This window comes from Ptiloglossa arizonensis, chromosome 6 (assembly GCF_051014685.1).
Source record: "Ptiloglossa arizonensis isolate GNS036 chromosome 6, iyPtiAriz1_principal, whole genome shotgun sequence".
Lineage (NCBI taxonomy): Eukaryota > Metazoa > Arthropoda > Insecta > Hymenoptera > Colletidae > Ptiloglossa > Ptiloglossa arizonensis.
Window position 1 is genome coordinate 26,346,675 of NC_135053.1, and position 27,034 is coordinate 26,373,708.

At 57.9% G+C, this 27,034-nt stretch overlaps 2 protein-coding genes across 7 annotated transcripts in view; both read left to right on the forward strand.

Annotated features, from left to right (window-relative positions):
- Positions 1–27,034, forward strand: part of Shaker (potassium voltage-gated channel protein Shaker) — a 128,648-nt gene that overhangs the window by 30,208 nt on the left and 71,406 nt on the right. The window lies entirely within an intron of this gene.
- LOC143148769 (uncharacterized) lies at positions 16,209–18,885 on the forward strand. The gene is made up of 2 exons (XM_076315442.1): positions 16,209–17,046; positions 17,800–18,885. The coding sequence occupies exons 1-2, from the start codon at positions 16,646–16,648 to the stop codon at positions 18,170–18,172; spliced, it is 774 nt and encodes a 257-aa protein (XP_076171557.1). The 5' UTR covers positions 16,209–16,645; the 3' UTR covers positions 18,173–18,885.

Sequence of the window (27,034 nt, forward strand, 5' to 3'; positions counted from 1 at the left end):
CGTTTCGTTCCCTTTAATTGGCAACGGGACACACACACACACACACACACACACACACACACACACACACGCGTACACACGGACACACAGAGGCGCGCGCGTTTTTCTTTCTTCAAATTAGACCGGAACGCGAGTGGCAATTGACACGCTGGAGAGAGCCCAATTACCGCCGGACAAAGACGTAAAGGCCTTTAAAAGGAACATGGACAATTTGCGCCGGAACGGGTTGCTTTCTTTCCTCCGACCGTAGGTATATTTCTCGAAGATCCGGTCGTTCATCGGTCGCGTTTCCTTCGAGATGTCGACGATCGTACGAAAGTTTACACGGGCCTCGCGATTTCCGAAAGACGACTGCGCGCAACCGTGAAACGTAGACGTAGACGCGTTCGACGAGCGACCGATTTCGACCTAGAAAGAAGAGAACGTTGGTACGACGCGGTTGACGATCGTCGATTCGTTTTCGACGGTTGAAAAGCAACCCGTCGCGTTTCCTCGGTTCGGGAGAACGCTCGTTCCCTTCCGGTCGTCCGGCTCGTTTTTCGTAGCCACCTCCGGGATCGTAGGGTCGTTGGCTCACCGTCGAAGCATCGATCGAGCACCGATTCAGCGGCAGGGAACGGTCTCGTTTCCTCGGAGGTTTCGCAACGGAGCGAAAGAATCGAGGAAGCATCGGTCTCGCGTTCCTCGAAACGCAACGATGGAACGGTTCGGAAGTTTCCCGCGGCCGAAGACTAACCCCGATTCGCGAACGAAAAGAAGGTCGCCGCGCAAAGTTCGTAAACTTCTCATCTCGGACGTTTATACCGGGCAGAAAGGACGGGCCAGAAATAGCCCCGTCTTTTAAGGTCGCGATGAACGACCTCGCCGGCTTAAATTCCCTTCGCCGGAAGTTCTCCGAGCGACGAGAAACGCGGCGAGATCATCGATCTTCTCCTCGGCGAGAGAGCCACCGAGAGGGAGAGAGAGCGAGGAAGCGGGCGCGGGCATTATCGTTCGAGTGGAACGTTCGAGAGACGCAATTCCAGGATACCGAGGACTCCGGGTCTCATATAGGACGACGATAATTCATTCGGATCGGTTTTTCGGCGCGCACGTTCGCCTCGGTTCGCCTCGGTTCGCCTCGGTTCGCCTCCGTTCTCCTCTGTTCGCCTCCGCTCGGGATATTAAGCCCGAGACGAGATCAGCGGACGCGTCGGGGCCGTTCCGCACGGGAAACCGAGTCGAAACCCTCGAAGGAGGAGGATCCAACGCGAGTAACAAGTGCTCGTTTTCGAGCGGGTAGACGCTCGGTTCGTTATTCCCGTATCACTCGTACGGGTTCCGCGCAAAGGTTTGCGCCAAACTTAAGAAGTATGCAGTATTCATCGAGGCAAACGAGGAACGCTCGACCCTCCTATCCTCGAGCCGTTTCGGACCGTGCTCGGGCGAAAACTGTCGAGACCGTTTACCCGGTGAACGCGGACCTCGATTCGAATCGAGGGTTCTTCGGGCGAGCGAATATTCGCGAGCTCGTTCGAAACGCGTTATGGATTTCGGTTGGGTATCGCCGTATCGTCGAATCGTCGTATCGTCGCATGGAAAAGGGAAAGAGAGTCGCGCGAATTTCGAGGTCGACGAAGACGCGTCGAATGTTCATCGCGGCGTTGAAAATCCGCCGGTACAGCGGGAGGATGAAAATTCGTTGACTCGTACTACTCGCGCAGTAGCTTCAAAGTCGGGACACGAGTCGCGAGCGGCGAGCGGCGAGCGGCGAATGCGCGCATATACCGCGATCTCGGTTTTTCCGGGAGCTCAAAGAATTTCGAGAGCGGACGCCGCTTTGGAACATTCAGCCGGAAGATCCGAAAGCGGGCGAATAAATGCCGAAAGCGCGAATCGTCTCTCCGAGTCTCGTGTGTCGCAAAGGCCGACTAAATATAGAAGGTGATGCGCGATCGTTCGGTGCTCGGAAGCGAGAGCCGGCTTCGACGTTCGCGGCCGAGCCGCGCGAAACTTATATTTATCCGTTATCGTTACACGGTTCGTTCGTTTCTATCGCTTTGGCGCGAGTCGCGGTTCGTCGGACGAATTACGAGGCGTTGCGCGTGCGCGTGCGCCTGCGCGGCCAGCTACGCGGCATCGGTAAACGAGAAGACGAACCGCGTGCTCCAGCGGAAACTCGCGCTCGGCTATTTTCGAACGGCTCGTACGATCTTCGGCTTTCTCGGCGAGTAGCCCCGTTTGCGCGATTAGGAACGCCGCGCCCCTGGAAAAAGACGGAGAAAACTACGAAGAAAATATCCCTCGGAGGGTCTCGCGTTTCCTCGTAATTTCCATTCCGAGTTTGTCTCGTGTTTTCAACGGTTCTTCCGTCGGAGCTCCGGGGAGGGGCGCGAGCCGTTTTCCCTCGACGGAGAAAGCGGAGTAAATCGATAGGAAAATCGGTCTTATCGGCGAACGAACTCTCGGAGCGCGCTTAACCGCGTTCTCGACAGATGGCGGCTCGCAGCGGCGTTGATGCACCGGGTACACGTGCGTCGCGTCCGTTCCGTTCCGTTCCGTTTCGTTCCGTTCCGTACCGTTCCACCCTCTTTCGTCCTGCACCACCACCCCTGCACCGGCCGATCCACCGTCGAGCGAATCCCACCAACGACGTCCCACCGGTGACGTCAAGACGCATTGCGACATATCCCTATGCCCCGCTTTCTGCCCTCCCTTCGGCCAGCGTTCGCCTCGCCTCGCCTCGCCTCGCCTCGCTTCTCGCTTCTAGCGCGGCCGAGAGCGAGCGCGACCGCCAGCGCGAACGAGCGTCCGCGCATTTTCTCTCGCCGAACGCTCGACCAGCCTCTTTTTTCCCATTCCCTTTCGAGTGCTCGAACCCGCCCCGTTCGTAGCTCGCATCGGCCACGGATACGCTCGAATCGATGGATATTTCCCTCTCAGGCGTTACCCGCGATCGTGGACGGCTCGCGGAACGGGGCAAGAAGCGGCCCTCCGTGCAAGGAAATTTCCGAGATTCGAAAGTCCGAACGATCTGGACGGAAATCGCGAAAATTTACGCGATCCCCGATCGAGGGTAACGCAAACGCGGACGATACGCTTACGGGAAGAGGAATACTCGGTTCGAGTCGAGTCGAGGATCGAACGAGGTTTTTTGCCCTTTCGGCCGTTTTCGGTCGAAATTGCTCGAATCCTTCCGCTCGATCGTCCTCGCCGAACCAACGGACGGACGGACTATCGACTTTTTTCGCGACCGCTCGGAGAAACTTGTCCATCGTCGGCAGAAGCGTGCGGCAAATGGCACCGATTACGGGGGAAATAGAGCCAACGAAGGAGCTCGGTCGGCCAATTTCTTCGTTAAAGTAGCCTCGTTCGAAGCAGAGCTACGGAGACCGAGGCATCGTCGTTCGTTCAACCTTCGCGCTCGTTACCGTAATTTCCCGATCGATTCGAATTTCGCGAGCAAACGTTCCGTTCCGTTCCGTTTCGTTTCGTTCCTACCTGTGGCTTTTTGCTCGAAAACGCGGCTCGAACGGACAAAAGGAGAAGATTCCCGAAGGAAAGTGGGTAACGCGTAATCGGGACCCAATTTTCGAACGGACGAGACGAGAAAAGGGTTCTCGCGCGAGTGTACCGTTCGCTCGACCCAGGAAGTGCGATGGATCGGGGATCGCGAGTAGGATTTCGTTCGGTCGCGAACGCGGGAGTCGAGTACTCCGGTGAAAGGTTGTCTCTAGCGAGGCTAGGCCGGTGAAAACGATCGCTCTTCGAAACTGGTAGACGCGAGGGAAACTTTCCTCTACGTCCGTAGAATAAATTTCACCGAAGGTTTATCGCACCGCGAAACTCGAAGAAAACGCGCGTCGACGCAGCGAAAAGCGAGAAGCGAGAAGCGAGAGCGGTCGTTACGGGCCGAGGCTCGACTCGCGAGGATCGCGTTTCGTCGTGGACGACCGTAACGTCGTAACGCGGCAATTACGACCGATTACGTAACAAAAGGCTCGCGACCAGGAGGGCCTCGCCGCGCCGCGCCACTTTTAAAGCGATCCTTTCTCCCCCGGTGCCTCTTCAACGTCGATCCTCGGGAGAACGCGGACACCCGAGTGTAGGCTCGCGATCGCCAAAGGAGATTCGCCACGCATTCGAAATTTTCGAGCCCTCGTTGGGGCAGATTGCGCTCGATCGCGTTCAATTTGGTTCGAACGGCTCGTCGAAACTCAAAGGACGAAAATCCACGGAGCGAGTGTCCCGAGAGGATCGCGAATCGTTTCGCTCGAGGCGGAAGAGTTCCCGTCCGCGGCCGGTAACCGAAACGATGGCAACGTTGGCCCCGGTTTTTAAAGGCAAGGAAAAGGTTTCGAGCCGGCATGGCAGCGTCGAGGTTTTCGCAGTGCGGGCTGCGTGATCGATCCGTGCAACGACTGCATGCGGTTAACGTCATTGCGCGCACCTGACGAAATTTCGGATCCCGTGAGCTCTGGACGGGCCCGCGACCGACTCAACGTTCGACCGCGATCTCGCGCTCTTCGGTGTCCGGATTAGCCAGGACGTAGCCTGCCGACGCGTCGGGGAATGGGGATTGGCTCGGAATTCGGCACGCCGGGAATGCGCAGAATGGAACGTTGCACCAGACTCCGCTTCGTGGCGTGTCTCCGCGGTCGAGCTAATTAGAGTCGCGCCGTTAACGATTATCGTATCGAGAGCCGCCGTGGCAGTCCGCTGCGCGTTCCACCGCCCCACCCTCCCTCCCTCTCGCGGCAAACGAAACCCTTGTCTCGACCGCGAGTCTCGAAACCCTCGGAAACCTGCAACGATCCCTACCAAGGAAACGAGCCTTTTCTTTACCCGCGACGTTCACTCGCACCTTTCCGAGCGAGACAACGTTTCGTCTTCGCCCGTAAATACGCGCGAACGCCAACGAACCTGTTCCCGCGGAGCGTTCGCACGGTGTTCGATTCTTTCGACGAGCGTTCTTCCCCTTCGAATCGAGTACGCGCGCCGAGATCGACCACGGATCGATAGCCATTTTTTCCGTTATTTTCCCAACCGATCGTTTTCGAATCGACCCCGGCCGAAATCCCGCGTTTCGGTACGTTCGACGACGATCGCGGCGCTATTCGATAACGGGGTTATTTTACGCGGCGGGTCGTTGCACGAAACGCAATTTCATACATTAAAATGGGAACGCGTGTTCGCGTACGCGTACGCGAGATATTTATGAATTCGATCGACCGCGCGTCCGCGACTTCGAGAGCCGGTTTCTCATTTTTACGTCGCGCACGCCTCTCGAATGTAAAATTTAACGAAATCGGAATTTCGCGAACCGCCGCCGACGCTCTTGCCCGATTTCGATCGAGGAAATCGGAAAGAGGAGTCTTTTCGTCGTCGAGGTTCGATGCGACGGTGTTCTCTCGTTTCTCGGGTCGCGCGGTGCGCGTCGAGAACTCGGCTCGTATCGAAGCTACGTGAACGGTCGCGATCGATTCGAGTCGGCATTGCGCTGCTCGCGCTTTGATTTCGCGGTAAAACCGCGCTCCGTAGCGGGAAAACCGAGAAAGCTCCGCTGTTCCTTGCGCGTAGTCGATCGTTTCGGCTTCCTCGTTGCTCGCGTGTTCCCCCAACCGTTACGCGTTTCCGAATATCGTTCGATACGCGTCGACGAATCGCTTTCCAAGTGCTCTTCTTTAAGCCCTAAAGAAGATTTACACCGCGCGTTTCTAGGAAAGCGGACGGTTTCTCGATAAAGAGGCGTCGGATCGAAAATCGCTGACGCGTACCTCGATAAGGCTTCCAAGACAACCCTCGCCTTAGACGTAATTCGCGTTTGTCGCGATCGCCAGCTACAACGAGCTACGCGCTCGAACAAAGCCACGAGCGATACCTTCGACCGCTCGGCCGTTCAAGGCTGCGATTTTTTTTAGACCCCGACAACCTTCGTAACATTCGGTGAAACGATACACCAACGGACGCTAGCGGTCGTCGTTCTCCCCGTCGATCGCGTCGAGGCAATTTGGTGGACGAACGCGTTCACGAATCTTCGACCCAACGTTTGTTCGAAAGCCGATCGAATCGCGTTCGTTGATCAATGGCCGCGACTACCCTGTTTACCACGGGAAACGTAGTTTCTGGCGTTTCGGGCGCGAGGCGAGGCGAGGCGAGGCGTAGGCGACGCGGCGTTCCCAGACCGAGCGGTACCTTCGTTTCGAAAATATACCGGGTCTCGATCCGCCCACACTTTGACGAATATTCGAATATTTCGGGGCCGTAGCCGTCGTAGCCGCGAAACGCTTCGTCATTTTTTTCCCGTCGCGAGGTCGAAATCGTCGGAACGAGATCGTCGAGGTTTACGATCTTCCGGCGAACCGTTCGTAGGAACATCGCGCTAAATATAGGATCGACGGGTCGGTTCGATCGGAAATCCACGTCGAGGACGGTCCGAACGTTTACCAGCCGCGATGTTGCGCGTTGGCCGCGATCCAGCCGTCTCGCGAGCCGGACCGTTTCCGTCCGAGCTCGAGACAATTATTTTCCGTAAAAATGTGGAAAATTGAAAACTCGGGAGGGAGCCGATCCTAGGTTCGCTGGCAGAGTTCTGGACGCGAACCAACCGAACTCGAAACAACCGCTCTCCGTAAAAATGTATAAAATTTGAAAGTTGGGCTCCGGTCCAAGGTTCGTCGGTACACCGGGCGTAATCGGTGAACGTACGAGTCGCCGTTTCGAAACGGTACGGTTCGTTCCTTCGAGGAGAAAGAACGGCTATCCAGCGAATTGGAAACGAGTCGTTGTCGCGAGCCGTTGCGGGAACGACCCGAGAGGAGAATTTTAATAATCGTTATCCCGGGGAGTAATCTCGGCTCGTTCGAGGCCGGTGTTCCGGTCATCGGTTCGTTCATTTTCGAGGAAGCAGTTTCGCGAGCAGGCTTCTTCGCATTGTTCCGTGACCGTCGAACGTTACGGTTCGCGGGAGTCGAAATTTATGGCCGGGCGTCGCGCGCTCCGCGATATACATCGGGAGACGGTAAACTTCTCCTAGTTCCCCGAACGGAAGATCAGCCGTGTCCGTTAAGATCGTTATCCACCGTAAATACGTTCGAACGTCTTCGGCGCGGCGAATTCCGAAGCGGACGCCCGTTCGCGATCGGAACGAACGAGACCCATTTCGCCTGCGAGACGCGCGACAATTTTCGAGTTCGACCGCTAACTTTCCAGCGACCAATTTCGATCTCGATATTTTCGACGCGTTCCCTCCGTTTCCCCACCGTTTCTCTCACGGTCGTAAACCGACGCGCCGCCCGCGAGGAACTTTCGACGGCGAGCTCCGATCCGGTCGAAACGTCGCTCGAGCTGTCGTTCGGGAACGAGTTACTCGTTTACTCCGCGACACCGTCTTTCCTGATCGCAACGCGCGTCTTCCGAGATCTCGATGGAATCTCGCGTCTCGCCGACGCGTCTCGCGGTCTCACCGACGCCCAATTAACACCGAGTTATAGATAGAACGGGAAAAGAGGAGGTGGCGGAGCTGCGGGAAAACCGAGGAGCGATACGCGACGGCAGGGATCGAGAACCGGTTGCTCGCCGCTTCGCGACGATCGAAGATCGATCGCGGTCACGTGCCGACCGGTGTCGAAAAGTTTGAAAAGTGTCGAGGGAGTCACGGTTTCGACGTAGAAGATCGGCGAGCGCGAGACCATCGATGCTCTCTCTTTGGAAATAAGTGTCGTCCCGGGGTAGAGGTGTTTCACCAGTGCCGAGAATCCATCCATGTCCGAAACGTCTATCCCCGAACGAGCGGTGCTCGTTTCGGTAATTGTCCGGGAATTTTTCACGACGTTCCAGCCGGGTTACTTTGTTTCTCGAGTGTGTGCCCCTTCCCCCTCCCCCTCCCCCTCTCCCTCTCCCTCCACCTCCCCATCTTCCTCCTCCTCCTCCTTCTCCTCCTCCACCTTCTTCCCCTCCTTCTCCAGCCCGAAGGTTTCGTTTCTCTCCGTTTACTAATGGGCCCTCTTCGCGCGGTGAAAGTTACGTTGAACTTGCCCGGGCGTAACTCTAAATGATTAATCACGATGCACGCTGGAATGAGAGGCGCTCTTCTCGGTATGAGGATGTTGCCGCGGCGACGACGGGGATCTCCCGAGCGTAAGAAAAGGTAACCGGTTTTTGCTTTCGAGTGACCTCGTTTTGTGATTTGCGCCACATTCTGCGATAACGCTTTCGTACGCGTCTTTGCGAGTTTCGAACGATCGATCGTTTCTTTCGCACGCACGGTGCGAGGACCGTTCCGCAAAATCGACCGAGTCCCCAAGCGTCACTTTTTTATCGAAATTAATAAAATTCGATCCATTTTCGCATCGGATCGCTCCGAAACTTGACTCGTACAGTGTACCGTTCTACAGTGTATTCCCCTATAAACAGCTCGGACAACATCCGGTTTCTAATCAATTTTGGAAGAACGTTGTTCGTCGGCGACCTTCCCTTACCGGATACCGACCGACACAGTTGTTCGATCCGCTTCCGTTGTCCTCCGAAATATTTAGCTCGCCGCGAAGCACGTGCGACTGGTGTTTGGCAAACGAGAGCTTCGTCCCCCCCGAAGAGTCCCACCGTCGCGGATCCGTCGAGACGCCGGCATCGGCGCGCTTCTCGTTGCTCGTTTCCAGCAACGGGTAGTTTCTCGGCCGAAGGTAGAGTTAGCGATTTTCGGAAAACTATCGGCATCGATGCTTCGCTCGTTGTTTTCGTCGAAACGGCGTCGGTAGATACCTTTGGCCAGGGATAGACGGGAAACCCAAGGTCGACGTTTCATTTTTTCCACGATGCTCGACCGTTGAGCCAACGATGCACCTTAAACTCCGAGTAAATATAGAACATCGGAGGAGTTGGTATTCCGCGAAGCGCAATCGGTGCGGTACCGAGGTTCCAGGGAAGCTTCTGCCATCTGACGCGAGCTCCGGGAAACCGACAAAGGACGCTTCCGACTTTGTCGACGCCATTGCGAACCCCGAATAACGTTCGTTCGTCGACGATCCGAAAAGTATTTAAAAAATGGTACCCGAAACGGCCGATACGACGGGACGGTGGCTCGTTTGCGTAAAAGAACTCTCGTCGAATGCGCGTTCCGGTTAGAAATCGATCGTTCTTCTCGATTTTCGACCAGAGGAGATCTTCGAGGGCAATTCCACGGTTCGAGTTCAGGGATCGAGTAGCCCGAATACCGCGGGAAGGCGTCGAGCGTCCGAGCCACGGGCTTTGTTTATATTTTAGCTGCCGTCTCCGCGAAAAGCCGAGGCGATAAGTGCCAGACATCTCGAGGGGTATACGAGGGTATAGGAGAAAATCCAGGCCAAATCGAGAGAAAATTGCGGGAGCGCTCAATGCCACGCTCCCCGCCGCGCGAAACGGGGCTATCTCGGCGCCAGCTCCATCTCTCGCCTTTTCGCGCAGACTCGACGCCGCCACCGCCACCGCCACCGCCAACCGGCAGCGTGGCCCTCTGTTCGTCGAAAAGAGAGACAAACTTGTCCAGCGTCTGCCGGATCCACGGTGGGGCAATTGACCTTGACCGGCCAATTGATTTTGTCTCGACTCCGGTCGCGTTCTCGAGCGGCTCGGGCAACGATATTTCTCGAACGGTGGCACAGCTTCGTTGAATTTGCCGAGGACGTTGAAATTCACGGTCGTCTCGGTACCTCGCGGCAAGGGTCCCGGTAACGAACGTTTCCGAACCGATCGGCTCGGATCGTTCGGCGCGATTACCACCCGACCGCAGCGCTCGGAGTCGTTCGGTTTTTCGGCTCGTTCCCGACGATCGGAGCCACGATCGATCGGAGGACGCGTTCCACGAAGAGCTCTTTCCGCGATTTCCGAGGAAGGCGTTCGGTACGCGACGATCGTTCTCCGCCGGTGGTAATTTCCGTTCACCTTCGAGGCGAACGATTCTCCTTCGGTCCGAACGGACCGGTGTAATTCTCAGGGGTTCCCTTTTCTCGGGCAGCGAACGCATCGTCGGGCGCGTTCGGTGTATTTACCGGACCGTTAGAGCCCCGACGCGGCCGGCACCGGTTCGAACGAACAATCTCGACGCCGAGAATTTAACGCGGACGCGTCGCTCGAGGAAAGAAAAAGGGGCAACTGAACTGTGCGGTATCGACCCGGGTCGGAGATTGCCTGCAGGTAATCGCGATATTTCCCCTCTCGTGCACCCTCGAATGGACATTCTTGCGCGTTTGCTCTAGCTACGCGTGCTTCGTCGCTCGCGTCGATCGTTGATGAAAAAATATCCCCGACGATCGATCGAACGCGCGATCGATGTCCGCAGCAACAAGAAACGCGTCCAATGGGTCGGAGAACTCGAGACCGTGCAGAGGTTGTCAACGATTTCGCGTCACCTTGTCGGCGACGGATCGCGCAAACCTTGAGGTCGATCCTCGGAATTTTGGAAAACCGCGGGAAGGTCTTCGTCGCGAGTTATCTTTCGGTTGGGTAAAAACGGTGCGGCGATCGGTCGCATTCGAGGTGGGTGGTTTTAACCCACGGGTGGTATCGGCGTCGAAGCGCAGAGTGTTACGTGCGTGTCCGGCAAACTCGAATACTGGGGCACCGAGTATTAAACAGGTGAGTGCGGGGTCGGCGACACGCGGCACACGGTTACGGAGAGGGCCGCGACGCCCTGCAGGCGCCCGTTCCACAAACCGCCGCCCCGAGGGGAAACTTTCCGTTACGCGTCGACGATGCCCCGTACCGCGGCTGAAATTCAATGCCGTCGATTACCGCCGGCCCGGATCTTTCCAACTTTGCCCAAAGAAACGGACACCGCTCTCGAACATTTCCCGGCCTACGACCTTTCGAATTCTCACCGCGGAACCAGCTACCGGACTTTCCTCACGCGTTACGCGATCCAAACGACGAGCAAGAAAATCTCAGAGGGTCTCGTCGAGCCCTCGAACCTACCGCTCGAGAAACGCTTTTTATCGAGAACGACGCGGCGCGAGGCGACGTCAATTTCGGTTCGCCGATCCGAGGACACTTACCGCGTCCTCGTTCGTCCGGGAGAATTTCCATCGGCGAATCGGAGACGGTGAATTTCGAACGGGAGGATCTCCGTAGGAAGGAACCGGCGAAACGACAGGGTAATCCGAACGAGTTCCTCGAGAGCCTTCCTGGCGACCTTGTTCGGGAATCGATGTTGCCCCTGTTAGGAACGGCCGACCCAATTTCCCGGATACGAGAGTAACACGCGACACGGCTATAAGCGAGGAACGCGAATCGTTAACGAGGCTCGGTCCCCGCGAAGGGGACGCGTATCCGGTGCGTCGGCTGTTTAGTAATTCGAGGGCGCCGGAACGATTTCGAAACTCGCGAGGCACCGCGATATCGAATCGGTGGGTGCTAGCCTCGCGGTGGGAATCGGATCGAGTCCATCGGCGGCAAACGGTCGAGGGACGACCGCGGACCGGCCGACCAACCACGGATACGCCCGGTATCCGCCCGGCTCGCTCGCCGCGGGCCAGCTCGCGTTACGTCGGCTCGGGAGAGAGTCAGTCATACCGACGCCGTGCTACCATTCGCGTCATTCATTGGTCGAATACCGAGGAAGGCTTCTTCTCGAAGGTACGCGCGACGACCACGCAGAACCGACCTACCGCAACCGGAGAGAATCCTGCGCCGATAATCGCCTCCGGGCTGCTGGATCCTCTACACGCGTCTCGAGCCGGACGCCAATTAATCGCTCGCGCGACCATCGGTGGGTAGAACACCGCGCGGACCCGACTCGCGAGAGACCGTCGATTCCTTACTTTATTTCGATTCGCGTTCCTTCGAGAAACTCTCTCTCTCTCTCTCTCTCTCTCTCTCGAGAAATACGTTTCTCGACTCGTCGGCTTCCGAGGAGTTTCGAGCGATTCCCTTCGGACGTCGAGAAAATCGACCGCTCGGGTTTTTCTTCTCGGAGTGGTTTTCGAATTCCGTAACGGGGTTTCTCTCTAGGATTTTCCAGCTACGTTCTCGCGTCCGATAGGATTCGCAAGGTACACCTACGTAGATTATTTCGGGGCGTTCGCTCGCGAGGTTGCGAAGGATCGTTCCCTCGTAATCTTTCGGGACTTTGAATCCGCTCTTCTCGTGGTTGTTGCGCACCGCGACGAACCGTTCCCTTCGGAGGTTTACCACTCGCGACGATTCCTCGCGATTCGTTTACCGTATTCCTCTTCTTCGCGGGCCGAACCTCTCGAATGGATTTAGGCGGGAACCGAAACTCGACTTTCGAATTTCAGTTTCCCTCGCGAGCGATCTCGAGGATCGGAATTTACCGCGATCGCGAATTCTCCCTCGCGCTGTTTCAAATATTATTCCAACGCTTCGTACGATCCCTCGTTAAATCGCTCGAACGGTCGACTCTCGTTTAAACGGAGCTGCGAACAACGCGAGCGAAATTAATTGGCGATTCGTTATCGCGCTCGCCATTGGGAACCGGTGACCCGTGCGATACGGGATTTAAACGCGGACGTACCGATGCCTCCGCGAAAGACCCTCGCTTTCCCTCGATATCCGAAAATAATCACCGACCGTGTCGTTACGAGCCTCGTCGCGAGCAGAATTTCCATTTGCCGCGCGCGATCGGTGAAACGACGTTCCGCTATTCGCGAGACCCTGCGATCTACGAAAATCGGTCTGAAAGTCGACGCCACGTTTCGTACATTTCTCCAACGAGCGTCGACGAGCCTCTCGTTTCGAAACCTTCCACTGCTAAGATCGAAGGGATCGGGATCGGTCGAAATCGAGAAACGTTCGATTTCGAAAAGGTCGCGCATCCTGGAACCGTGGCGCGTCTATGGTCGGACGCGCGCTGAAATCGGTCAAAGTATCTGGATTCGCGCGATTTGGCCAACAAATCCTCCACGAATCGTTCGAAGAATCGTCGATCGGAATTTCGTTAAAAATTTTACGACCACGCAAGTGTCGTTAACGCGCGTTGCGGCAAAAGCGCGAACGCGATCGGTACCCACGCGCGTAAATGTTCGTTTCTTTCGATAAAAGTGCAAGCGCACCGGATCGTCCAAAGTTCGAACGAAAATTTCGTGGTTTCGGAGCTGGACCGTGTTCGTGGATAAATTAAAAAAAAAAAACACGTATTTATCGTAGCGCGCGAAAAACGTACGCACCAGCGGGTAACCACGTTTGCCGGCAATAGCGTCCATTTTTACCGGAACCCCGGGTGTGCGTATAAATTTACCAGCGAGCGTACACGTTTCTCGCGATTTACCATTTTATCGTCGTACGCGCGCGATCGAAGAATTCGGAAAAAGTTCGCGTTACCGATACGACGCGGTTACGTTGCAAACACGCGCACGGAATCGCAAACGAAGAGACGAAAACCGTTCTTACAACGATGAAAAGGTTTTCTCGATTCTCCGCAACTACTCGAACGGAATGCCGTGCAGCTCGTTCGCAGCGCGCCACGGTATAATTTTTCTTTTCTTCTTTGTACCGTTGCGGGGAAACGAAGACGTCGAATAGAATACGTACAATGTTCGAAACGTGGGTCGGAGGTCTTTTCTCGACGGTTTTCAGCGATTGTTCCCGTAACGGTTCGAATCGGGCGGTTCAAGGGCGCGTGGCGCGCATCGATTTCGAAATAGTTCCCGATCGAAGGCGAGGGAACGCGAGGGAACGCGAGGGAACGCGAGAGAACGCCGTCGGCGCGCAGGAGCGACGCGCTCGGAAACGAGGTTAGCGTGCCGACGAAACTGGACCCTTTCTTCGTTTTCTGGTATTGACCGGGCGTTCGTGGCGCGCTGCGCCACCGCCATCTTTCGGGCCTACGGTGAACTCGCGGAGAGAACGAATTAGGCGGGAGGGAGAGTTACGCGCCGCGAACCACGATTGGCGATCGAGAGTCGCGTTTCCTTCGCGACGAAACTCGTTCTCGAACGCAGGGGATGCCGCTCGTCGAGGATGTCGGCCGAGTACGCGGCTAGCTCGAGGCGCGACCAACCGGGGAAACAGTTTCTACCGTAGACTCGAGGGTGAACGATCTCCGCGATCGTTCGACCGTCCGTATTCGCCGCGAAGGGAATCGTACGTAGCTGTGAACTCGAGCGAACCGGACTGGACGATCGCCAGCTCGATCGACGCGGGGAGCTCGCTTAAAGAGCACGTGGTGCGAACCACCGACCCGTTTCACGCGCACCCTCTGCCGGTGCCAAGCGCGACCACTCTCACCGTCGCTTTCCTCGACGATGCTTCTTCCGCGCGCTCTGTTGCGCTCGTCTTTCGAATACTCGAGTCTCCGTCCTCGTCGTTCGTGCACTTTTTGGCGCGCGACGTTGTCGCTCGAATCGGTCCGTTGTGCATCGCGCGTATCGTCGAGGGCCCGAGATCGTTCGGTCGTTCGGCGAGGACGTCGCTCGGAACGTTGTCGAATGCAGCGGTTTACGACCAACAATGCGGCACTAGAATCCTCGGTGGAAGGGATACAGTGAAATTCTCGAGGCGGATTCGAATCGTATCCGGAGCGATGTCCTTGCGGACACGAGACGAGGGTTCGGGGTACGGTTGATCGTAAAGCGTGCACCGAATTCGACCCTGGCCCCTTAACCTCGGGGCTCCGAGTCGTTCTTTGTTCGCGAAACGATTCCATCGCTTCGGTACGGTCGCAATTTTTCGCGTCGAGTCTCTCGCCGAGCCAAAGAGGGACGCCGATACTTTCGCCGTTGCGTTTTCGATCGTCGAGATCCGTGGCGAGGTTCGAACGCGAATCGCTACGTTCCATAGTAGGTACGCACGCACGTTGTATCCGTCTCGTGGCTCCTTCTCGGTGCTGCCACCGCGCGGCGCCCCTCGGAACCGGTTCTATTTTCGTTCGGGGGTGGAGGAAGGCGTGGATGGCGGGTTAATCGCTTCACCGTGTGTCCGCGCGAGGCCAGGTGTAAACGGATGTTCGAGTTGCTCGGCGCCCCACCGTCCAACGGCTAGTTCGCATGTTTAACGATTAAATATTTTAGTCGTCTCCGGAGGGAGAAAGCAAAACCGTCCGAGAATTTTGTTTCTTCGCAAACGTTCTCTCTCTCTCTCTCTGCGCTCTTCTTCGGAGCGTTAAAGATTTCAAGGTCGCGTCAATATTGCTCCACTCCCCGATTCAATTTTTCATCTCCGCGTTCGAAAACGCGACAATTCGGTGCTCGGCGACCTTGGTCGCGAAACGATCGCGCGGCCTCGTACCCTCGAACCAGGAAAAACTAGCGACGGATCGGCAACGACGATAATAATTTTTTTATCCGGCCGATAAACCATCGAGATTCTCGAATCGAATATTCGAAAAGGCGATAAAAATAAATTTATCCCCCGATCCTCGAACGGGTGCTAGTAACTTCTCGTACGGACGAATCGATCGACCTCTCCGGAGGGGAGGGGAGAGAGAGAGAGAGAGAGAGAGAGAGAGAGAGAGAGAGAGAGAGAGAGAGAGAGAGCGACGATGGTGGGGAGGAGAAGGAGGAGGAGGAGGAGGAGGAGGAGGAGGAGAGGGTCGTTATCGGGCGGGTCGAGAACGGCCGAGATAAAGGAAGAAAAACGTCGATTCGGTGGAGAACCGATCGAGGAAAGTTGGCAGGGTTTTCCGTAATTGGTACGACCGGAAGCTGGTTCGGGAGACGCGGGAGGCGACCTCGCGCTCGCGCGAGACTGTCTCGAACCGGTTTCTTTGGTCGATCTTTTCGATCTTTTCCTCGGCTTGGAATCGATCGTAAGGAAAAAGTACTCTCGACGATTGACATTTCGTTGGTTAGGAGGTTCGCTAGGGATGTTTCTCGCGGGTGGGTATCCCTGTAACGGTGGTCCGCGATCGTGCACCTTTTGGCCGCGGCGAGAGTCATCGTTCCGCGTTCCGGTGACCGTGCGAAGCGTTCCACGGTCGCGATATCCCGGAGCGCGTTGGCGATCTCGTAGGTCGCGGGAAAGGATCGAATCGGGAAGAGGGTAGGGTTCGAGGGAGGGGAATCGGTACGAAGTTTTTCGTTCGATCGCAAGGTGTTGTCGAAATAAAAGGCGATCTCGGGACTGGTTGTTTCCGCGTCGCGTTCTCCGGTGCTGCCATCGGACGGTATCCAGGGAAATCGCGTAGGGCGAGAGGATCCGTGGAGCGAGTCGGAGTGAGTCGGCGTGGTCGCGGAACGGAAGGAAGAGACGGTGTTTGGACATTGGTGTAGAGGCAATCGTACACGTTGTCACGGTTCTCTGGTTCCCGCCTCGGGTCCTCCGGTCCCGGTCGCGTTCCTCGTAAGTAGGATCGGTCTCGGTGGCACGTGCGTGAGTCGGTCGCGAATGGGTGGTTCGTGTTGCGTCGGAACGTGGAAAGATAGCGGAGGGTTCGGTCGCGCGCGTGCACGAGGTCGAGAAGAGGCAAGGTCCGCTGGTTACGGTGGACAGGGTTCCGTCAACGAGTGTGCCGCGTCCGCAGGGAGTTCCGGGATCCTATTTCGTCGTCGCGGGAGTAGCTAGAGGGTATTTCCGTCGGGGAGGAAGGAAGAGGAAGGAAGGAAGGAAGGAAGGAAGGAAGGAAGGAAGGAAGGAAGGAAGGAAGAGGAAGGCGGGACCGATTCGAGAGGAGCGAGAAGAGAGCGGGCGCGCGAGATCGAGAGGTGGAGTGAACGGGCGACAATCGAGGATTTGAATGGGTCGGCCGGGAGCCGGTAGGGTTAGCAGGCACGAGCTGAACGCGGTGCCAAAGAGCCACGTCGGTCACGGGGATCGGACCCTCGTAATCGGCGAGCCACCAGCGCCAGGATCACAGGGCTCTCGGTCTCGGCCGACTACGGAAACCGCGATATCGGGATCCGGCATCGTCCCCGCCCATCTGCCGCCTTCGCCGCCGCCTCTCGTCTCGCTGCACATCGCCGAGGACGCTTACGGTGCCTTCGGCAACAACAATACCACCGGGACGCCGAACGCGGTCTCGGACGGTACCAAGGCTGCTGCGACCATGTCCTCGCCGCCCAAGCACCGTAGGGGCTTCGACCCCAACGACGTCAACGCCAACGACTATCGCCGTTATCGTCGCGTTAAGACGAGACGGTGAGTTCGATCCCTTCGCATCTCTACGCCTCTGTTTCTTATCGAAACTACCTGTTCACCTTTTACGCCGTATCGACACCGGCCGATCCGTACCGGGACGAGTCACGCGTACCTACGATTACGGTTGCGCACGAACGAACCGGTACCCGACACTCTTTTATCCATCGCCTCTCTCTACCCGACGCCCCTTTCGAACATCGCGACAACGGAGGAGCGCGTGACTCGACCCGGACGCCTCTCTCTCTGTCCACGAATATACGTATATTTACCTCGTTTTCACGTTCTGCCTCGTTTACCCATCGTTGCAACCACCCTCCTATCCCTGCTGCGTCCGCGAGCGGAGCCGTCCGCCTCTCCGCGAGACCTTCGGCCGGCTCTCCTCGCGTACCTTCCCTCCCGATTGGAAAGATTCCTCCGCCTCGGTTCGATCGAAACGCTCTCGAGAATCGCGAGAATCGCGAAAATCGACGTGGGAAACGAGCAACGAGTCGCGAGCACGTGCACCCCTACTGAAATAATTACGTTTCGCGGAAACTACCGCGGGGAAACCCGTCGACGCGGCCCCTCGAACGATTCGCGCGTACTTTCCCGACGATTCGTCACGGACTCGGGGAAATCCTCTCGAGAGCGTCGAGCGAATCGCGCGACGAACCCGGCCGAAGCATGATCCCGAAATCCCTCTCCGGAAGACGGTGTCTTCCAACCGCCTCCTTCACGCAGCTTCCACTGATGGCGAATGCACAATGTTCACAGAGGCTTTGTATGTTCCACACCGTGGCCTTGGGCGCCGGGCACAGACCTCCCCGACATCCCCCGACATATATATCCGTCAGCACGAGGCATTAAAAACATACACACAAGCTTGCGATGTTCGATGTTGGACCGCTTACTGGTTGTGCCCCCGACACGAAAAATGCGACCAAAGTCGAACCGAACGAATAACACGGAAACGAAACACGCTACTGTGCGTCCGTCCACCTCCACCTTGGAGAAATATCGGATATGCGATCACGAAAGAAAACGAACTGCGTACCGCGACCAGAATATTGGGTCCCGATGCTCTCCCGATGCTTTCGATCCGAAAGGCTTGGAATGCGATGCAATGGAATGGAATGAAACGGAATGAAGAGCCTTGCACCTTGGACGATAAAGCTTTCGCGCACTACTCGATTACCGTCGCTGCGAAACGGAGAAGAGGCGAGACGCACGCGTTCTCTTCTCCATCGCGGCGAATACCTGGAATGCTTAGCTCGATGCCTCGACCCGAAAGAGAATCGCCCTCCGCTCGCGAAACGCGGGATACAGAAATCGGACGCCGTCGTCCCCTTCGTTGCCAGGCCCGTCCCCGTCCCCGTCCCCGTCCCCGTCCCCGTCCCCGTCCTCGTCCCCGTCCCCGTCCCCGTCCTCGTCCCCGTCGGCCTCACGATTCACCGGACGAGCGACCAAACCCGTTACCGAAATTTCGATTTCGCTCGTTCCACGCGCCACCCGGAACGTTCGACCTCGACGTTCACCGCCGCGGGTACACCGATGCGACCGACGAACCTTCACGAGCGACATCGAAACTTACTCTCGGAGAACGAACGGCTCGATCCCGATCGGGAATCCGTGGAACGTATCGGACGCCGAAACGGCATCTCTCGACGATCGTATCGACCGAGATCGCATCGAGGTATCGAACGAACGGTCCTCGCAACGAGAAACGGGCAAATCTACTTTCTCCACCGCGAGAATACGCGCGTAACCGGTACGACTCGAGTTCGAACGGGAAGCGTCTCCGCTTCCCGCGTCGGTGTTCGTTCCGAGGTTCTCCTGCATCAACGGCCCTCGATTATTCGAGGAAAGAACGAAGGAAACAAATACAACGACAACAACAACAAAAACGATACAAAAACCGAAGCGTTTCTTTTTTTTCCGCTCACTTTCTTCTACCACTCTCGCGCAAGATGCGCGTCGTTTTCCGATAGAAAATCGTGGACGCGCGTTGCAAGGCGAACGAACGATTTCCGTTCGACGATTGATCGTTTCCGTCGCGCCGGCTCCGAAATTCATCCAGAGTTCGTCGCCGTTGAATTTTCGGCCAGCGTCGCGGCAAAGTTTCGTCCGATGCGTCGCGCGTCGAGCGCACCACACCCTTCGAAAGTTTGCTCGCGCGCGCGTACGTAAGGCCGGACAAAAATAGGGTATCGGTACCTGCGACCGAGAGAGTCTCGAATCGCGCGATCGATCGAACGTTTTCAGTCAGTAATTGGAACGCCAGACCCGGTCGATGAATACGAGCGAGCCATCGCTTTCGGTCGTGCAACGTTTCGCAACTTCGAGCCGCGCGTTTTCGAAAACGCGCGGCTCGTCCAGCGGGAAAGAAAACCTACCGAAAATCGCTCGAGTTCCTCGAAGAATATTTTTACCGTAAAACGGTAAGAACGGCAACGATATCGACGGAGAAGGTCTCGTGTTAGAAACCACCGAAGCGAATTCTACTTCGCGGACTCGTCGCGGTCGAGGTGAAACACCTTTGCGCGGATTTCTACGGCTCGTTGCGAACGAGTGAACGAGAGAAGGTGGTAAACGTTTCCCGAGTGCTCCGGGAAAGATCAGAGTTCGGTCCCGTCGGCTGGAAATCTACCTCGCTACGAATCCGATCCGTTCGGACGTTCGAGATACCCTCGAGCGGCGGTACTCGTCCGCGCGAACGACAGATGACGGTTCGAGCGTTCGCGGAATTAATAATACACGTCGCGGCGAACAAAGTGGAACGACTGTTCTCGGAAGGGCTATAGCCGGCCGCGTCGACGACCACCGCGCGAATTCGATTCGCGAGAATCGCGCGGCCGAGTTTCCTTCGCGACGATAAACGCGGTGGTTTTAAAAGGACCGCGATAGCGTCGTTCGCTTTTGAGAATTTCATCGACTCCGTGCTCGGGAGGATCGAGCGCAAAGGCTTCCCTAAATTGGTCCGCGCGATAGGTGCTAATTTCTCGTCAAGGCGAGACACGAACGATTGCGAAACCCTAATTCGGCGTTACCTAAGCATATTTCCCACAAGCTCGTTTTTCGAACGGTATCCTTCGTTCAGCCGTGATACTTCTTCTCAGTGGTTACAAGCTTTCCGAAGCCTTTTAAGCGTTTGTATCGTAAACCGTTGACTCCGTGGCAGGTTCGTGGTTGTTCGCGGTCGCGCCCGTGCACTCGTCGAGAACGAGACGGTTTCGCGTGTTCGCGTGTTCGCGCGTTCGCGTCTTCGGGGCGCAATTCTGGCTGGCGTGGTTTCGTTCGAGCGACGAGTCGGCCGATCGCTCGCGAGGATTTCGCGGTTCTCGGGCGGCGGTCGGAAAGGAACTCGGTCGAGGGGCTCGAACGAATCCGAAAGCCGACGTTCGGAATTCGAAGGATAAATCTCGGCCGAGGAACCGACGAGGTTAAAACTCGATCGTCGGGGGTCGCGTTTTCCTCGACTCGCCGCCAAAGTGGATACGTCACTGGACTAATGGTATCTCTTCGAGCCGTTTCGGACGCGGTAGTTAGCGGTCGGACGTATGCACGGCTTCGGTTCGCCGTCGGCGAAGATCCGTCTCGGTTCGCACATCGATGAACGTCTCGCGAGTGTGTCGGTCGTATCGTTCGATGCGTAGTTGTGCATCGGAGCTCGCCAGGTTTCGTAGTTTCTCGATGTTTCGCTGGTCGAGAACACCGCCGAAAGAGCGCACGACGCCGAGCGCGTTCCTCGCGACTCGAACCGAACCCGGAAATTCCTCTCACGATTGAAACCTCGGCCAACCCGGTGAAGGAAGAACCGTCGCGAATCCTCGCGAACTTCGAGCCGAGATCATCGGTTCGGTCGCGGCTCGACCGGAGAAGACGCGACGTAATCGCGCGCTATGCGTCGCGTCTCGTTCGCGGTTCTCGATCGTTTCGATGGGTTCGAAGAACGCGGTCGGAGGAAACGGACGGTGAGAGAACTCGGCTTCGGGCGATCGCGGTCGCGATCGCGATACTCGTTCGGCTCTCCGAACCGCGAGCGAAACGATCGATGCGCGCGTTCGTAATCCGAAATCGCGTTCGGCAGATTGCGAGCTCCGTGCACGGTTGCGGATCAGACGGTACGGCGATGACTTTCCGTGGAACCGTGAAATCGAGTACCTCGCCAGTGTGATATGGGTTTCCTTTCCTTCGTCTTGGACTCTGCGATTCTACTCCTGGTTAGCAACATTGTCCTGCGTTCTCTCGGCGTCTGCCACGTGTGTCTGCCGTATTCCCTGGTTTTTACCGTGTTCGTCGCGAGTGCTCTCTACTTGTAAGTATCATTCACGTAGCTTTCGAGGAGAAAGAAGAACAGCTAGTGTCCCGAATCATCGAGCCGCGGTTCCGAGTCCCTCGGGTCGTCGCGAGGTCGAGGAATCGAACCGGTTCTCGACGACTCGACGGACGAACGAACGAACGAACGAACGAACGAACGAACGAACGACCATCGCCGCGATCCGCGACCACTCTTTCGATTCCTCCCTCCCCCTTTGCGATCCGATCGATCGCCGGATTCACTCGCCGATGGGAAATTTATCGAAATCGCGATCCCTCTCGGTCGAAAGAGGAAGCCGCAGGATCCAATTTCCCCGGTACCGATCCGCGAGCAACGAGGAACGCGCGGAAGGCGAGTTCCCACGGAATTTCCCCGTTCGGGGCGTTCGAGGTACGACGATACGAGTCGCGCGCGATCGAAAGTCGAGAACGAACGACGACGACGCGGGGTCGGCTCGGCTCGCGTCTTCGGTTCGTTCCCCTTCGAGCCGGATCGACCGAGCGCGGACCGAGCGCGGACCGAGCGCGGACCGATCGCCCGAGAAATTGGTCTCGATTTTCCAGAGGGACGACTCTATCGGGCCTCGACGCGTAGGCCAGAGTGATTTCTCGACTCGCCGCGATCGGCTGCGCGCGCTGGACCGTCGAGAGCCACCGATTCTTACGGCGACGCGGACGCGAGAATCGGAACGTAAAGGGTCGATCGGCGAGGACGAGATCGAGACGGTCGCGCGGACGTCTCTAAGGATTCCTCTCTTGATTCAGGCTCCGAGTCGAGATGTCGCTAGCGCGAAACTATTTCGCGCGATGCCTTGCCTAACAGCAGCTACCGGGAGGGTTCGAACGAGCCGGAGAGGATGACGAACTGGATCGAGTTGTTGCTCTTGTTGGTGCTACTTCCGGGCGGACAGGGCGAACGTCAGTTCCCACGACGCAAGAAGCGGTGACAGTAACACATACGCGCGCACGCGTGCGCGCTTTCTGCCTCTGCGTTTCCCCTTGCGCTTCGCGCCCGCATTAGTTTCGTTCGTTGCCCCCCCCCCCGCCCCCCCCTCTGCTTCGCGCGACGCAAGGACGCAATTTCGTTGCCGCGGAAGGACGTAATTTCGGAGCGCTCGGTTCGAGCCGCTTCGAGCGGCCGCACCGAACGGAATCGAAACTCGACGTTTATTTCGAGCGATTTTCCAGTCGACGGACACTCCGCTAGCGCGTACTCCGCTAAACACCGAACCTATTTGCGTCTGCGAACGAACGCGAGCCGAAGCCCGCGCGCCTTTCCACGAACGACCGAGCTTCTTTTCGCGGTATCGATTCGTTCCGCGAGAAGAAAATTCGCGGAGTTCCACGAACGACGCAACGAGCGAATCTCGCGAGTTTGAAAATTCGTTGGTTCGCGCGCGTTTCACCGACCACCGGGACTCCCCAACGGCTTCGATCGTTGCCCGAACTCGCAGACCCCTCGCAATTGCGCACCGAGGGAGCACATTCCGAGTCCGACGATCGTTTCGATCCCAAGTAGCTCTCGGTGGACTTTGGTAACCGGTTGGACTTTGGCTGGAAACTCGATCGTCCGGTGCTCGTAGTCAGGGACGAACCGCTCGAGCCTCGCGACCGAGGTTGCCTCGTCGGTTCGAAGAGCACGAATCGAAACCGCGTTGCGCCGTTTCTCGGAACCTCGTCGGAACGCTCGGACGTCGTTGGTAATACAGCCACCGACTATCGAGCGCGTTCACCGAAGCTTCGTCTCGGAAACTCGGGGAGAAGGAGTTTGCGAGATTACCACCGGAGGGCGTTCTCGAGCGCTTCCAACGCCAGGAGGGTTGCTCCGATATTCGTCTTTCTCGCAGTCAGCTCGATCGAAGCGGGGCTTTGCTTTTTCCGCCGAATTTCGTTTTCTCGGAGAGGAAGAAACGCGCGCTCGCGTTTCGACGAAAATTTCCCCGGGCGTTGCGCATCCCGGCGGGCGTTAATCGCCGCGTCGACCGTGAACGAGATTACGGCCGCTCGAGCCGAGAATTACGAGGGTCAGGGTGCAGCCGGCGAGGCCGAAAATTACCACCCGTTCCTCGGGAAAGGGCGATCGAAACGATTCGGTGGCCCTCGATCGGTCGGGTATCGATCGAACCGCGCGCCCGGCTCCGATCACCGAGGATCCCGAATCAGGTCCGGGACCGAGCGGATAAAAGATTCCCGCGCGTCCTAGATTCCCGCTGCTCGCCGCTACGCGTTATCCTCGATATCGGAGACACTCGATACCGGAGCGATCGCGCGAAACCAGTTCGGTAAATACGGCTACTTGCGCCGGAGTCTGCATCGATCTCTCGAATCCGACGACCGCTTCGCTCGCGAGAAATCTTCGCGACCGATCGATCGACGCGGAATCGAATCGGAGTCGGTAAACGCGGTAACGCGGTTTTTTCGAGGACCGTGGAACGAGGCGACCCGACCCGCTTTCGATCTCGGAGGCGCGAAACGAGCCTTCGAAAGAGCCGAAAGAGAACCGATACCGTTCACCGCGATAACGCGCGACGGGCCTCGAATTCCTCGAAAGATCGAGTATCGCGGTTATTCTCGATGCAACGCGCGCTGCCCTTGACCGCATCGAGTGCTTCCCGCGATAAACACGGAAGGAAACCGAGCGCGAATAAAAGGAAGCGAATTCCGACGGCATCGACGCGAAGAATCGCTATCGCTTCGCCGGAGCCGAGCCACCGAGTGCCCTCGTTTAACGTTCGATCGAGGAAGCGATATCGAACGACCCTGCCGTTCGCGGCGCGTGCTAGGCCTCCCACCGAAGGAAACCGATCGTAAATCTGGCCTTTTACTCCACGCGGTGCTACCGGTAACCGTTCGATCGAAAATCGAACGAAGCCGACCAGGGAAGAACGATCCTCGACCCCGTTACTCTTCCACCTACTGCGAATCGACCGGATCTTTCGATCTCGATTCGACGACTTTTCCCGACGAAAGGAAACGCGCCTCCGACGGTTCGTCGGAGCAACTGGTTCGTCGTCGAGAAACGACCGAACGATTCGAGTCGCCGAACTTCGTCGCGCGGAGGGATTTACGACGAGCGGTTTTCCTCTCCGATCGCTCGTCGATCCGAATGGTTCTCGCGCGCGAATCGCCGCAGAACTCGCCGAAATCTCGGAAATCTCGGAAATCTCGGAAATCTCGGAAATCTCGGAAATCTCGGAAATCCCGAAAAGGAAGTTCGAACGGTCGAGTGGTCGGTGGTGCGGGTGGATATCGACTTGGAAAGCCCACGCACGAGCAGCACGGCGAAGGCGGTGCAGCGGGCTGGAGGAGATCGGTGGTGGATTCCACCCCGTACGCCGTGGCTCCCGTTCATACATCCACGCGCACCCCTCGGCTGCGCGAACGCTCTCTCGCGCACCAACCCGTTTCGGCGCACACGAACGCGCTTCGAACCCGTTCTCTCGAACCTAGACACCGAACGACCGACTACGAGCGTAACGGGGATCGAGCGAACGTGGACGCGTTACCCGCCCGACCGAAACCCCACCCTCGACCTCCTACCTTCCTCGGAGGCTGACCGAACCCTCGCGTCGACCGGGAGAAGGAGAATCGAAAATTGACAACGCTCCGAACCAAGAGAGTCGGAGCGAGTCGGAGCGAGTCGGCGCGAGTCGGCGCGAGTCGGAGCGAGTCGGAGCGAGTCGGAGCGAGTCGGAGCGAGTCGGAGCGAGTCGGAGCGAGTCGGAACGCGGGAGGGTGGGAGATAAGCGTCAGGAGAGGGAGAGAGATTTTCCAGCGCCGGTGGCGCCCCCGTGCAACGCCGCGACGGTTCCCGGCGACAAGCTCGCCACCTCCGCTGTCCTTTGCCGCCCTGTCCCATCGGATCCGAGCTACCCTTCGTACCCGTACCCGTACCCGTACCCGTATCCGTACCCCGGTATCCCGGTATCCCGGTACCCCGGTACCCCGGTACCCCGGTACCCGTAAACGCAGAAACGCGCGACGCACCACGCACGAACGCCCGGGTCTCGCGCGCGCGAATCTCTCGTTACCGCCTAAACGGCCGGCTGCCGTCGCCGCCACCGCCACCTCCGCCGCCTCCGCCGCCTCCGCGAATCCTCCTACCTCGCCTATCCTCGCTCCTCGTTTTTAACGCGCTACCGCCCCCTCCGTCCGTCTTCTCCTCTCGCGCGCTCGCTTTCTCCGTCCCTTTCGTTTCTCGTTGTCCCTTTCGTACCCCTTGCCTTTTACCCTCTCCGTCCGCCACCCCCGCGCGTCTCTTCCCCCATCTTCCCTCCCACCTTGCCTACCTACCCACCCTTTCCCGCCGCTCCCGCCATCGTCCCCCGTCGCCGTCCCCCTGACGCCTCCTCGACCGTCGTTTCGTCCTTTTCTGGTATCCAGGCGAGTCTCGCGAAACGCACGTCCGGCTCGACGATTCAGAAACCTACGAAACGCGGGGAAACGTGGTCGCGGCTCGAGCCGAATCTACCGCCTACCGGTTCTTCTCCGCGCGACCGAATCGAATCGACCGTCTCTGTGCGCGACAGTGCGTTGTGCCACGGGTGTCCTCGAGAACTCTTTACTCCCACCTCGTCGGGTTTGTTTTCGCACCGTCGCGGTACCGGTGGTACCGGTGGTACCGGTGGCACCGGTGGTACCGGTGGTACCGGTGGCGGCGGGTACCCGCGCGAGGAGATCGCACGCGAAAGTGGACCCGTCTGCGGATCGCGGAGAAATCGAGGAAAGGAGCGCGCAGTCGGCGCCGGTGGGATCGGGAAAAGAACTCGTCGACGGGTACAGAGGGTAGCGAGAAAAAGGCGGGTTCGCGGGGTGGTTACCGCCAACGGCCGATCGAATCGAGGGACCGACCGCGTGGCCCAGTGGTGTTCCGGTGGCTGGAAAATGTGACGCGCGAACCTCTCTGTCAAATGTTTTCGGCCCCGTTCGTTTCGCGGTCGTTTCGCCATCCGAGGCCCCGTCGCGGAGCGATTCGCGCGCGCGTTCTCGCTCCTCGTTCGACGCGAACGGAGTTTCCTCGGTGTTCGTTAACCTGACCGGGCATCGCCGCCACCGCCGCCGCCACCGCCGCCGCCACCGCCGCCGCCGCCACCACCGCGAAATCGAGGACGAGGACGAGGACGCGGCGAACGCGGGCAACACGAGGCGAACTCGTGTCCTGGCCGCGATTAAATTAAACGATTGCGTGACGGTGCGCTTTATCGGTGTTTCGCGTCCCCCTCTCCCTCTCCGGCCCCGTTATCCCTCCCATGGCATCCTTCCGTTCGAGACCCCCACCCGCGAGCACCCGCCTCCCGCCCCCTCCTCGCCGAATCCTTTTCCCGTCCTTGGAACGCTCGCCTTCGACGACCGCGTTCGAAATCCGCGATCCGTGGAACGTCCTTGTTTAAGGTGGACTCGCCTGACGCGATGAAACGAACGTACCGGCCGATGCCGTGGTTCGATATCCGCCGAAACGCTCCTCTTTCTCCCTCTCCCCGCGGTAACCGCTGCCGCTGCCACCGCCGCCGCCGCCGCCGCGTCTCGACGCCGCGAACCCCGTAATTTCCTGGGAAATTCGAGCGCCGGCGGGCCATCGAGCGCGCGCGACACGCGGCCTCGAGCAACGATCCGCTACGGAGAACGCGCGCCACGGCCGATCAGCTGACACGGGGAGCGGTGATTGCGCGGCTCGATATCGGAATACGTCCCC

Coding starts and splice junctions, on each gene's coding strand:
- LOC143148769 (XM_076315442.1), top strand. CDS start 16,646: ATGGGTCGGCCGGGAGCCGGTAGGGTTAGCAGGCACGAGCTGAACGCG. Junction 17,047..17,799: donor CGTCGCGTTAAGACGAGACG/GTGAGTTCGATC, acceptor CAATGTTCACAG/AGGCTTTGTATGTTCCACAC.